Raw genomic sequence first — 14,487 nt, forward strand, 5'->3', positions numbered from 1 at the left:
TCTTTCGCCTTTGGTTTTTCCTTATTATTTGCGAGCACTTGTTGTGCCTATACCTGTATTGGTAAACGCCGTGATTCTGGTTACTGTTGTCAGTATCCAGGACACGGACAACAGCGCCATCTACTGCGACAAATAAATCAGTACGCCTGAGCGGCGTTACAAATAAAGTACTGTCTCCTTGTGTCAGTGAATTGCCCACCACCCTTCCACAAGGAGACACAACAAACAGGAGGGGGATCACTGTCTCTGAGATGACCCGACATATGAAGAAGCTCGCGAACCAGAAAGAAAACACATTGATGAGTAATATTAACACGTAAAAGCAGTTCTGGCTCTTCAATGACCCAACATATGCAGTAGGGGGGCCACCCTCACTGAGGAGACCCAACAGACAGGAGGGGAGCCACCATCTTTGAGGAGACCCAACAAACAAGAGGGGTTCCACCGCTTGGGGCCCTCACATAAATAGAGGCATCAAAACCTGAAAGAGAAGACAAGGGATCATGCATGCTAAAGGAGGGGTTTGGCCGGGGGTCCCCTCTGACTCACAGAGAACCCTCCTCTATGAGGTAAATGAAGCAGCGCTTAACAAAGGGATGGAGAAAGTGGAATCACTAACCCCCGAGAGGAGACCGATGCAAAGGCGATTGAGATTCTAGAGGAGGAGGAGGAAACGAAAAAATGCAGGACAACTACGTGTAGGTGGCTATGCATTAAATAGAGTAGATGAATTTGATAGAAGAAGATGATAGGGCGCAGGGGGCCTAGCTACACCCCCTGAACTACACTTAATAGGTTAACATTGATTCACTGGGCATTTCTATGCCACCTGATTTAAAATATCAACTCATACTTGTGGTACGGTATTAAAATTTAAAACTTTTGACTCTTTTAAAACAGAATACTGAATGCATCAGGTGTTCAAAAGCGCTTTTATAAAAATAATCAATTTCCACTAGATACAAAAAGCACTGTTCAGAATCCTTTATATAATTCAGGAGAATTAAGAACATAAGAACATAAGAAAGTTTACAAACGAGAGGAGGCCATTCAGCCCATCTTGCTCGTTTGGTTGTTAGTAGCTTATTGATTCCAGAATCTCATCAAGCAGCTTCTTGAAGGATCCCAGGGTGTCAGCTTCAACAACATTACTGGGGACTTGGTTCCAGACCCTCACAATTCTCTGTGTATTTATTCTCTGTGTAATTTGAACAACTCCTGACCTGGTGTCAATTCTCTGTGTAATTATTTGAACAACTCCTGACCTGGTGAATACATTCGACTAGAGGAGAAAAAACTCACATTTTTGCGATGAGAATCACATGTAGGAATACACAAATTCACCGCCTTGAGAATCGCAAATAGGAGAATACATTTGAAAATCACATCATTTATCCTCGAATGTCCCTCTCAAACGTTTGAGAATAGTGCTCTGAGTTTTGTCCTGCTTTAATTGTAAAATGTTAATGTTCTGTCACGTTGTAAAGGCAAGATTATATATATATATAAACACACGGGTAATATATAAGAGAATTGTGAGGGTCTGGAACCAACTCCCCAGTAATGTTGTTGAAGCTGACACCCTGGGATCCTTCAAGAAGCTGCTTGATGAGATTCTGGGATCAATAAGCTACTAACAACCAAACGAGCAAGATGGGCTGAATGGCCTCCTCTCGTTTGTAAACTTTCTTATGTTCTTATGTTCTTATAACCCGGTAGGTTATATATTAATACATTAACAACATTTCAAAGTGAAAGTTTAAGGTCAACAACATTTTCTGTTAAGTTTTATAACCTACTGGAAATCACAATATTACTGAAAACCATGTACTATATAATCTTGTTCTAGCCGTGCAAACCCTGTTGATTGTATGAAGATATTTTTGTTAATGTTAGCAATGTATTACTGCATCTAACATAATTTCTAGTCTGTAACATTTGTAATAATGAATTTATGACTAAGTATCCTAATTATTATTTATTTTACAAATAAATAATCCAACAAGTAATCAATAAATCCTCTGATGCATCATTAAATTAGCTGCAATAATAACATTCATTTGTATTTGCACTTAATGGTTTTGTACTTCAATATTCACATTATTTGTATTTGCTCTTCATTGTAACTATTTATTTACTATATTTTGTACTTGTTTTTAAACTACACCACATATTGTGATATTTTGTAACCACTGTAAATCCCCCTGGATAGGGGTATCTGCTAATAAATAAATCCAAAAAATAAATAAATAACAAGATCTGTCAGTGAAGCAGGGTTAAACATTAGAAATTACTTCATGCGTGTGTCACGGGTAGGGTGACCTGAGGTAACCTAGCTAGTGTACCTACAGACGTGCTCAAATTTGTTGGTACCCCTCTACAAAAAACGAAGAATGCACAATTTTCTCTGAAATAACTTGAAACTGACAAAAGTAATTGGCATTCTTGGGTGCTTTAAGCTGTGTGTTTTGGGTCATTATCCTGTTGGAGGACCCATAGTGCGACTGAGACAGAGCTTTCTGACACTGGACAGTACGTTTCGCTCCAGAATGCCTTGATAGTCTTGAGATTTCATTGTGCCCTGCACAGATTCAAGGCACCCTGTGCCTGGCGCAGCAAAGCAGCCCCAAAACATAACCGAGCCTCCCCCATGTTTCACTGTAGGTATGGTGTTCTTTTCTTTGAAAGCTTCATTTTTTTGTCTGTGAACATAGAGCTGATGTGACTTGCCAAAAAGTTCCAGTTTTGACTCATCTGTCCAAAGGACATTCTCCCAGAAGGATTGTGGCTTGTCAATATGCATTTTAGCAAATTCCAGTCTGGCTTTTTTATGTTTTTCTTTCAAAAGTGGAGTCCTCCTGGGTCTTCTTCCATGGGGCCCACTTTCGCTCAAAAAGCGACAGATGGTGCGATCACAAACTGACGTACCTTCACCTTGGTATATCCTTCACCTTGACGTATCTCTTTGGCAGTTATCCTTGGTTCTTTTTCTACCATTCGCACTATCCTTCTGTTCACTCTAGGGTCGATTTTCCTCTTGCGGCCGCGCCCAGGGAGGTTGGCTACAGTTCCATGGACCTTAAACTTCTTAATAATATTTGCAACTGTTGTCACAGGAACATCAAGCTGCTTGGAGATGGTCTTGTAGCCTTTACCATTACCATGCTTGTCTATTATTTTCTTTCTGATCTCCTCTCTCCTTTGCTTTCTCTGGTCCATGTTCAGTGTGGTGCACACAATGATACCAAACAGCACAGTGACTACTTTTCTCCATTTAAATAGGCTGAATGACTGATTACAAGATTGGAGACATGTGTGATACAGATTAAAGAAACTAATTAGTTTGAAATATCACTATAATCCAATTATTTATTACCTTTTCTAAGGGGTACCAACAAATGTGTCCAGGCCATTTTAGAATATCTTTGTAGAATAAGCAATAATTCATCTCTTTTCACAGCTTCTTTGCTTTATTCTATGACATACCAAAGGCATGCAAGTATACATGATAAAATAGCTTTTAATTTCATCACTTTTCAGGAGGAATTAAGCATTTTTTCAATGAGCTGTAAGGGTACCAACAAATTTGAGCACGTCTGTATGTAGCTGATGACTACGCCACCTTGTTTTTGGTAAGGCAAGGACCTTAGTAACCGAATAGTTATTTAGTTCCCCGTGTAGGTTTTTTGTTCCCCCCCACACACAATGGAACGGCATCTGGTAAAACAAATTTTATTGTTCTCAAAAGGGTAAAAAATTGTTAAAACCAAACCACACAATACAAAAAAATAAGTTAAAATTTCAAAAGGGAGATCCCAAAAAAAAGAACAAAAAAAACACTGCACACTAGGCAGTCCCCTCCTGTTGGTCACGGTCTCCGAAAAAAGAAAAAAAGTTCATGCGCATGGATAATTACTGTTTGACAAAACAAACAAGGAAAAATAAATAGTCTGGGGGGAGTAGACCCCACGCTCCCGGGGCTTCCACCCGACTCGCTTGGTCCATTGCTGTTTCCTCCTACCGATGTGGTAACCACCACCCCTGCTGGATCTCTCCACTGCCGAACGGCTTCCGCCTCCAAAGGACCCGAGACAGGAGAGCGGGGCAAAGAAAAGGGCCGTCAGGAACTGACACACAGGTAAGTAAACTACACCCTCCACCCAGAGGTTCTGGTCACTTCCCTTCGACCGATCTCTAACCCTGCGTTTCTCTCCTCTCTTTCTCTCGCCACGCTCCCTGGACCTCGCCCCGATTCCGTCTGCTGCCACCGGACCCGACCTGGAAGCTGGACTCCAGAACTAAAGGCAAGGTAGGTAAACCACTGGAGGCCTCAAGCACACTCTGACGGGGGTGCAGGGTGCCAACCAGTACAGGTAAGTAGTGTAGATAAAACAGTTAACACGGAACTTGACAATTGATTGTCTTTTCCACTCTTCCAGAGATCAATGAAAACGATTTGCCCCCTATCAAAGATCCATGGGGGGCCCAAATGTCCTGGACTAGCACCGGGACCCCGAGCAGTTACACCCGTCCCTTGCTCTACAAACGAAACAAAAAAAGAAACAAGTGTCCCAAAAATAAATAGCTATTTGTGTAGATCCAAAAAAAAAGTGTTTGTAAAATCCTTAAATGGAGGAATTATTGCCACCCAACTCACAGAGAAAGGAAAAAACACAACAAAAACAAGTAAAAGAAAATACAACCAACCGCTATACGGAAACGAAAAAAACTCCAAGAAAAACAGTACACAAAAAACCCACTTGTGACACATGTTCACTTATTTTTTACAAGTGTTTTTACAGTGAAATAAAATACCATATATTTATTACCCATTAGAATATAGATAGGAGATTTCGGGTAACCTGATTGGTCAATCAGGTGGTCTTAAACCACGGTCATGCCCGCCCGAATGTTAGTATTCAAAGTATGTTTAATCACCATTCCAAATCAATCCGATAAATCCTTGATAAAATCACGAAAAATACTATAGGCCTACATTTTTTTTGTGACGTATCCATATTCTAATAGCATTTGAGCCTGTTAATGCATTTTTATTATTATTATTATTTGTTTATTTAGCAGACGCCTCTATCCAAGGCAACTTACAGAGACTAGGGTGTGTGAACTATGCATCAGCTGCAGAGTCACTTACAACTACGTCTCACCCGAAAGACGGAGCACAAGGAGGTTAAGTGACTTGCTCAGGGTCACACAATGAGTCAGTGGCTGAGGTGGGATTTGAACTGAGGACCTTCTGGTTACAAGCCCTTTTCTTTAACCACTGGACCACACAGCCTCCTATTTTGAGTTACGTTAATGCTCTCGCCTTCGGCTCGGCCATGTAACTGCATGAGGAGGGCATTACCCCACGATTAAGCCCACTCCTTCGGGCTCAGATGCTTAAATATTATTCTTGTGAAATCGTCTTTAATGTACAAGAGTAAGCTGCTTTGCAAGCCAGTCACACAGGCCACACATTCATTTCTGCAGCTTTTATATTTAATATCCTAATTGTTATATTGCCTCTTTTGATGATCATGCCATAAGTGTAGTCCAAAGTGCAGTCATGTGATATTAAAACATGACAGCTTATCTGTTGGGGGGAAAGTACCGTGCTTCCCTGTTTTCAGAATTCTGCTTACACTGACTATTGACTGTATAATCGCTACTGGCTGAGACACGTTTCTGTAGCATTATTCTCCACCTAAAGAAATCCAATGATCACAAACAATACCATTGAAGGTAGTTGTTTTCCTGCAAGTATCTGGATTTGATTTCTTACTTGATTCATTTTCGAGGTGAGCAGCAGAAATGGTTGTTTCTCTACTGGGATATCAGACTCAATATCAGACCCTGCCTGTACTTCTGCTACTAGTTCTCCTGAAGTCAGCTTCTGCCGGTAAGTTTTCTATTTATGCTACACTTCGGTCAATCACCGACTTAAAAACAAATAAGCATTTCACAATTTGAACATTTACAGCTGGTTTCACTGATCTGGAATAACCCTTGTCTAGAATTACTTTACCTAAATAAACATTGAGTAGTCCAAGATTAGCTCTAATCTGAGTCTGTGAAACCATCATATTGCTATTCTCGTGAAAAAGACAAGAGACAGTTGATGCTTTTTTAACACATACTGAATTATTTCGTCCCTGAAAACTTTAGCTTTTTGTCATGGAAAAAAAATCAAGTTTTATATTTGCAGGCATTATAACTTTCAATTTAACAGTACTGAATTGATCTTGTTAAAAACATTTTTTTTTTTTTAAATAACCAAACTATAACATTGACTGCTTTGAAAAGAGTAGAAGAGCAAAACTCTTTTTTTCAGCATGATGGAAACACGGGAAGGCAGCTGGAAGGTTAAGTGCTACTAGGGGAACAATGATTTTAGCGTAAAGTAACATACTGTACTAAATGAACTCTCTGTTACCTTAACCAACTCCCCAGTAATGTTGTTGAATCTGACACACTGGGATCCTTCAAGAAGCTGCTTGATGAGATTCTGGGGGCAATCAGTTACTACAACCAAATAAGCAAGATGGGCCGAATGGCCTCCTCTCGTTTTGTAAACTTTCTTATGTTCTTAACACACGTGCAACAGCTCTCACAGTTCAGCAGTTTACCCTGTGTTAGATGTTGTTTCTGTCCTATTCCAGGAACAAACACAATGATATGGAGTTTCACAAAGACCACCGGAGAAACGTGGCATCCAGAGTTTTTTGCAGTGGGGATGTTCAACGATGTGATATTGGCAAGCTTTAACAGCAATAACTTGCAGCCAGTCTCGCACTACAACTGGTTAGAGAAGGCTGTTAGCCAGAAAGACTGGGAAGAAAGTAGTTTACATGCTTTCAACAATGAGCAACTTTACAAAGAGAAATTAGAAACCCTAATGAAATGCTTTAACCATTCAAGAGGTGAGTACAGACACACACACACACACACACACCTATTCTATCAGACACACAGAGTAGGATATGGAACACATCATCCATAGATCACCCCTATTTTATATTGAAAGCTAATTATTTCTCTGAACAAACCCTTATATTTAGTTTTAAAGACCTCAAGTAATGCTAGTCTTGGACAATAACATTTAATTAATCCCAATGTCAAATTGAACCCATAATGTAACTAATAATTGGCCAAATCAAAGTGTTTTAATTATTTTAAACAGTTGGAGGATTCAAGTTACATAATTATAAAAGGAACATGAATTCTCCAACTTTATAAGCTAAAATTTTTTAAAAAGTCTAATTAAGCAAATAGTAAGTAACTGGAGATCAGATGGAACAAAAATGAGCAGACACAAGTCTTGAGGACCGTCGTTGAGTACCACTTAAACAAGAAATGAAAATGATTCCAAACTGCTCGCTACAGTAGTGAAAACCCAACTCAGTTTCCAAAACTGTAACCAAAAGTGTCTGGTTAGAGATGGGGAAGACGTTGGGGGCTCCCAAGTGGCGCATCCAGCTAAGGTGCTTGCTGAAGTGCAGGATGTGTCCTAAAGCTCAGAGATCGCAGGTTCAAATCCGGGGCTATGCCATTGCCGACTATGGCCGAGAGTTCCCAGGGAGTGGTACACAATTGGGAGGGTTCAAGTTGGCTGGGTAATTCCAGTCTCACTGAGTTACTGCAGGGATTGCAGCGTTGAGAAAGGGTCTTAAAAATAATTGGCCATTCTGAATTGAGGAAAGAACGGGGTAAAATAATTGGCAATTCCAAATTAAAAAAAATAATAATACTTTATACGGTATGAGAAAAGGTTGCAGGTCTGAAATAACACTTTGTGAAGGTGGCCCACCTTGAAAGATGCTATATAAAATAAAATTTGATTGATTGAAACTGTATTAATTAATAAGCGTTTGCTACTGAAGCATCCTAGTAGAGCTTTTCATTTGTGTTTGTACTCCAGGAGTTCACACGTTCCAGAGGGTGGTGGGCTGCGAGCTGGATGATGATGGGACGTCACGGGTAATATATGAGGATGCGTACGATGGAAACAATCTTCCTAGTGTGAATTCACAGAGCGATACTTGTATTGCGAATGCACAGGATCCATTCTTCAAACAGATATCAGAAGTCATAAAAGCTTACTTTGTCAACAAGCATACAGCAGAGTGTATCTTGTACTTGGAAAGGTTCTTGAAGCATGGGAAAAACACATTGAAAAGGAGAGGTAAGAATCTCATAACACTGAGCTATATTACTATTGTAAGTTTGCTGCTGTTCTACAGGGAAGGCGACAGCACCCTGTTCTTCTCATTGGTTTTCTCCTATGGTTTTAAAGGCTGAGCTTACCTCCTTCCATCTCTTGTAAAGTTCCTTCCTTTCAGGATCATGTGTCCCATCAACCAGATTTGGGTTCAAATGCAAACTGCTGAATTATTTGCATCTGACTTGGTATTTGCATATTCTGAAATACAAATATTTGCATTTGTATTTAAAAACACAGGGAAGCTTAAAAAACATTTCAAATGCATTTGAAAACTGTTCAATACTACGACTACTAATAATAAAGTAGAGAGATGTTTCAGTTTTGCTGGTAAAGTTTATCGACCTGAAAGATGCAAACTGAAGGACTCCACTTTTGAGAAGTTAATGTTTATTAAATGTAACAATCAAAACAAGTAAAAATAATAAACTGAGCTCTCAATTATTATATTGAACTAATAATTTGCTTAATTAGACTTTTTGAATGGTTCCATTCAGGTGTTTGTAATGTGTTGGTATTAGCTGTTAATTACCTGTTAATTCAAAATAGCAACTTTAGTCAGTGCAATTTCAATGAAGTAATATACTCGAAGAGGGGACCGAAAAGCTATAAATAATATATGCTTAACCTACTGTGTCATTGCATACAGCATAAGTGTAATGTAGGCTAAATTAAATGTAGTAGGCCATCCATATTTATTTAAATTAACACAATTTTATTTTGACACATAAGCTGTTTTAAGCTACTGTATTTTGTGACATAGTTTGCTGAAAGGGTTTAATGAAGTAATTCAGAGCTTAGTCAATTAATACCTGTTGTATGGAAGTGTATTTGAAATGCATTTGGTATTCGTCCCATATTTGCATTTGTATTTAGTTTCATAGTAAATGCATCACATTTTCATTTGCATTGAGCAAATTCAGAATTCCAAATACATGAATACATTTGCATTTGCATTTAAATGCATTCAACCCCATATCTGCCATTAACCATCTCTGATTGCCCTGTGACAGCTGTCAGAGGTCTCATAGGAGGGCAGCTTCACGCCTATCCAGTTCCTGTCAAATTAAATCCAGTGCTTAATCATAACTGTTTAATTGAATCATTAATAGGACATCCTAACAACACTTTTGAAACTCTCTGTACTGTGTGACCTGATGTTGTTCCCATTTTTATGTTCTTCATTGGCAGTCCGTCCCAAAGTGAGGCTGTTTGTGAAGAAAGCTACTGAATCTGTAGGTTCAGAGGTCACGTGTCATGTGACAGGGTTCTACCCTCGAGATGTGGATGTGACCTGGGTAAGAGACAGGCAGGACACCCTGGAGGAGGGAGTGTGGGTTGGGGAGGTGTTACCCAATAATGACGGAACCTACCAGGTTAGAAAGACCCTAACAGTGAGCCCAGAGGAGCAGAAGAAACACCGATACACCTGCCAAGTGGACCACGCCAGCCTGAAGGAGAAGATAGAGAAGGAATGGGGTAAGAGGGAGATAGAGAGAACTGATATAAACCAGCTGAGCCTCACCAGTCAGGCTCCGCTAGGTTCCAGCTTGCCTAGGTTATGCTAGTGGAAAGGGGGTATTTAATACACAGAACCTGCAAAACTAATATTGCAAATGTCAAAACTGTAAAACCAAGAGCCTAAGAATTAAACAAATTAAATGCCTACGGCCAACAGACAGTGAACATGTTTGATGTTTATTTTCTAAACACAAGTTAAACTGCAGTGAGTATAATTTAAACACGATCAGCTGATTTCACAGCCCCTGATTAGCACTGGACTCAGACTATCCAATGTTAACTTAGGTAAGGTAATCCAATAATAGTGTTAATTAGCATCTGCAATGTTTTTTTTAAGGTTAAACAAGTGGATCAATTATTTTTTAAATAACCCCTTTGAAAACCATAATCTTTTGACCCAAATCATGTTTTATAAATCACTTTGTGACCTCATTCTTTTTTGTCCCATTTCAAAATCAAGTGATTGCGTTTAACAATGTGTTTTAAATTAAAATTACAGAAGTCTAAACACCAGCGTTTACAGGATCATTTACAGCTGTGCATCAATAAACACATGACTTAAATTTATAAATGCATCACCTGTTTTTTGGTTTTACAGTGTTAAGATTGATTTCAAAACCTTGGTAAGCACTGTCAATAAAACAGAACTCCGTGCTGCACAGACACAGGCTGGTCCTCTCTGATTCAGTTCCCTGAAAGCCTGAATTGCCCTGAGTGTTTGTGTTTCAGAGGCTGGCTTACACACAGGCGGTATTGCCGGAGCGGTTGTGTCTGTACTGCTCCTGATCACTGTGACAATCACTGGAGTTGTGATCTGGAATAAGAAACGAGCTGGTGAGTGCGATGGGCGGCAGACCTGGTACTACTTTATTAAAGTTACTTTTAAATTACTACACATGTACTTTAACCTTCCAGCTGCCTCTTATTTGGACAATTTCCATGTCAAAAATGCCATTTTTTTCTTCCAATTTTTCATTCTTAGCCCCCATGTAAACATTTTGGACAGTTTTCAAACCAATTTTTGCTTTATTTTTAACATTACAGACGTAATTTGACATATTGTAATATTGTACATAATGATATGGTTCTGAAAATGCTACTTACCAAAACGATGCTTTCTCAATGCAAGATGTATTGTAGGAATATACAGTGCTGTTTAAAATCTCATGTACTGTATATACAGTATATATTTTTTCCATTAGATCTTTATGCTAGTGAAAAGGACAAGAAAAAAAGCTTTTTTCTCATGGAAAAGACAAATGATATCAAGTTTTTATTGCAGGCGTTATAACTTTCACAGACAGTACTGAATTTAACTTGTTAAAAAGAAAATCAGTGGGCATGATGGATAACCAAAATATAACATTGGCTTATTTTTAAACAGTAGAAGGTCAACATTCTTGGAAATAGGGAAAATAAATTTTGCACATGCAGAGAAATTACTGCCCACTAATCTGACGTGAATGGCAAATTCTGACAATTTTTTCTCCACAACGAAAATGCATGATAGGCAGCTGGAAGGTTAAATAGAATGCATTATAGGCAACAGAGCAACAGTGATTTTAACTGTAGGCTTTTAAAATCAGCCAGAACTGAACATTAATCCTGTGTTTTATTCACCCCCAGGTGGAAAGGACCCTGAATACTCAGGAGTTCAAAGTGAGTATCTAAAATGGATTTGAAATTGAACAATTATGGACTTTTGGATTTCAAAAGACTAGAATTCTAAACATGCATTGTATTTTTTTTGCAATGGTTAATCATGTCTAAAGCAATAGCACTTTTTCCACTGTTAAAAATGTGTGTTTTACTTATTACCGTCGTCCATCCTTTCCTGATATCTGATTCTTTATTTGCAGTAACCGAACTAACCAGCTCGGGCAATGATTCTGCAGGTACCGACTCAACTTTATTCATTGTGATACAACACAGATCTCCAACACTGCCTGTAAATACAGCGCACACATAACATAGTCAGTTCTAAATGAATATCTACAATGTGCTGTGCTTGGGCAGATTGTGAATGCTGAGGATGACCTCATCCAAACAGTATTCTAACTAATGACAGGTAATAAGACCAAACCCTGGGTAAGGGCATCTGCTAATAAATAATGATAAAAAAGTGAGACTGGTTTATGTGAATTACTCTCTCAAGCCACTCTTTTCTTTGATGGTCTGCCTTACTGCACTGGGTGGAGTAGACTGGACTCTGGATTCCATGCTCATAGTGCTTGATGACAGTAACCGTCTCCTTGTCTCCTATCTGCTGTTTCAGGAGCTGCTATGGGGCTGACTGCAGAGGAAATGGAAACCCAACACATCTGAGCTTCAGCTTTTACATGAGCCCTTCACCGGTTACTGGAAACACGACTTTATCATACCATCATATTACAGAACTTGTGAAAACATTTCAACGAGCTTAAAGGGTTCCTATAAACATATCAATGTTATATTAAATATCTTTACTTACTTGTCAGGATCCCCAAATGATTTAATATGATCCGATCGTTTTCCAAAAGTGTGCGTTCTGGAGGGCAATCTTAAATGATCTATAAATGTAAACATTTACCTTTCATAGGCAAGGCAATGGAGACTGGCTCTTCCTTGCAGTACCGAACACGTCATAATAAGTGACCTTGTGACCTCTTGTGCAGACGCAACCATTCTAATTATACGCCCTTCTGGAAAATATACATTCTCAATAAAGAAAACAAGCAAAAACAACAGTACCGTGTGTGTGTGTGAAGTTGAAAATATACATTCTCAATACAGAAAACAAGCAAAAACAACAGTACCGTGTGTGTGTGTGAAGTTGAAGGGCATTTTAAAAAAGAAAAAAGATACTGTAATCTAAACATGTTGCGTGTCTATTAGACTGAATGCTAGATTTAAAAGCTATGAGCACCGTTCCAAATCAATCTTCCTGAATTTACAGTATGTATTCATTGTATAATTTACCTTTTATTGTTGGATGAAAGTACACACTTCACAAAAAAATACAATTGTTTCTTCTAACTTGGCTTCTTGTAAAGGCTTTTGTAAATTGACCAAAAAATGAAGCCAAGTTAAAAGAAACAATTGTGACAATCTTGGGCCCCACCACCTTTCCAATTGGGCCTATTTCTTTGATGCTTGACAAGGCTGCCTAATTCAAGGCTACTTGAGATCCATTCCAGTCCTGGTCTTTATTCCAATCAGGTCCTACATTAGTTAATAGCCTCTCAACAGGTTCTATTAACTATTTTCGAACCTGCTTGGAGTTGAGTTGAAAAAAGCGGTCGGCTGTTGGCAGACGCATCCGAGGACAGTGTGTGTTTGTCTTTGCCGCTCCCGAGTCAGCGCCGGGGTGATAGCAGTGAGCTAAAAATAATTGGAATGCCAAATTGGGAGAAAATAATAAAATAATTGATGGTTATTAAATCCAGCGTTAGTAGTTTTTTTTTTCTTTTCCTTGGGATAAGGGGGATTAGTGTAGATGTAATGTCCTTTTTTTTTTGTTAATTAGCGTGTGCTTCGCCTGGGGTCGCTGCCAGTCCCGCTTTGCCTGGGGTCGCTGCTGGCTCTGCTTTGCCTGGGGTCGCTGCCGGTACCGCTTCGCCTGGGGTCAATGCCGGCTCTGCTTTGCCTGGGGTCAATGCCGGCTCTGCTTTGCCTGGGGTCAATGCCGGCTCTGCTTTGCCTGGGGTCAATGCCGGCTCTGCTTTGCCTGGGGTCGCTGCCGGCTCTGCTTTGCCTGGGGTCGCTGCCGGTACCGCTTCGCCTGGGGTCAATGCCGGCTCTGCTTTGCCTGGGGTCAATGCCGGCTCTGCTTTGCCTGGGGTCAATGCCGGCTCTGCTTTGCCTGGGGTCAATGCCGGCTCTGCTTTGCCTGGGGTCGCTGCCGGCTCTGCTTTGCCTGGGGTCGGTGCTGCTTCTGCTTCGCCTGGGGTCACTTTGAACAGCATTTTCGTCAGTTTAGTAGCCAGTTGGAGGAGCCCATAACTTGGCTTTCATTAAAGGGAGCTAATGGTTTAGCCATCCCATATACAATATATCCTCTGTATGGAACAGCAAATGTTCATGGGCTGCCCCCATCTCCTTACAAAGAGCACCGTACAATATGGTTTGCATTGGACGTCTCTTAATCAAGCTTACTATTTAGACAACTGAATCTAACACTTCTTCAAGATTTAATTGCAATGACTTGGATGCGAGGGCCTCTCTGTGCAAAATGCCATGGGTCACTGTTACATCAGGTGCAAGTTTTCTAACATGAGCAATGAAGCCTGATTTATAACCCACCATACTCTTGGCACCATCTGTGCAGATCCCAACGCAGTCACTCCATTCCAAGTGCAAGTTCTTCAAGTTTGAATCCACTAACCTGAAAAATGTCCTCACCCTTAGTGGTCTTATATAAGTGATCACAAAATACAAATTCCTCTTGAATATCTCCATCACTCACAAACCTTACAAATACAATTACCTGAGGCAGTCCAGATACATCAGTTGATTCGTCCAACTGTAGAGCAAAACTTTTGTAGTGCTGTATTTTCTCTACAAGAGCTTTCTGAATATCACAGGACATATCCTGAATCCTTTTTTGCTACTGTATCATTTGAGAGGGGGATTGAATCCACTTTCCTGGCTGCTTCTTCACCTAACAGACTTTTACAGAAGTCTAACAGAAGAGCAACCAGAATTATCCCAGGTTTAAAAGGCATGTCGTATGCAGACAGGCTAAAAGAATTGAATCTATTCAGTCTTGA

The 14,487-nt window shown here is 39.8% G+C and overlaps 1 protein-coding gene across 4 annotated transcripts; it reads left to right on the forward strand.

Annotated features, from left to right (window-relative positions):
* The first annotated feature begins 1,640 nt into the window (after positions 1-1,640).
* On the forward strand, positions 1,641-13,145 carry LOC117425365 (DLA class I histocompatibility antigen, A9/A9 alpha chain-like). Of its 4 annotated transcripts, XM_058993495.1 has the most exons (9): positions 1,641-4,309; positions 5,799-5,899; positions 6,660-6,920; positions 7,919-8,182; positions 9,410-9,697; positions 10,469-10,573; positions 11,366-11,398; positions 11,599-11,634; positions 12,015-13,145. In XM_058993495.1, exons 2-9 carry the CDS (start codon positions 5,812-5,814, stop codon positions 12,062-12,064), a joined length of 1,125 nt encoding a protein of 374 aa, XP_058849478.1. In that variant the 5' UTR covers positions 1,641-4,309; positions 5,799-5,811; the 3' UTR covers positions 12,065-13,145. The 4 variants fall into 4 exon arrangements, with proteins under 4 accessions (XP_058849478.1, XP_034760598.2, XP_034760596.2 ...); XM_034904707.2 differs by lacking the exon at positions 1,641-4,309 and having other exon boundaries at positions 5,191-5,899; XM_034904705.2 differs by lacking the exon at positions 1,641-4,309 and having other exon boundaries at positions 5,192-6,920.
* Positions 13,146-14,487: the final 1,342 nt, after the last annotated feature.

Source organism: Acipenser ruthenus, chromosome 20 (assembly GCF_902713425.1).
Source record: "Acipenser ruthenus chromosome 20, fAciRut3.2 maternal haplotype, whole genome shotgun sequence".
NCBI classification, from domain to species: Eukaryota; Metazoa; Chordata; class Actinopteri; order Acipenseriformes; family Acipenseridae; genus Acipenser; species Acipenser ruthenus.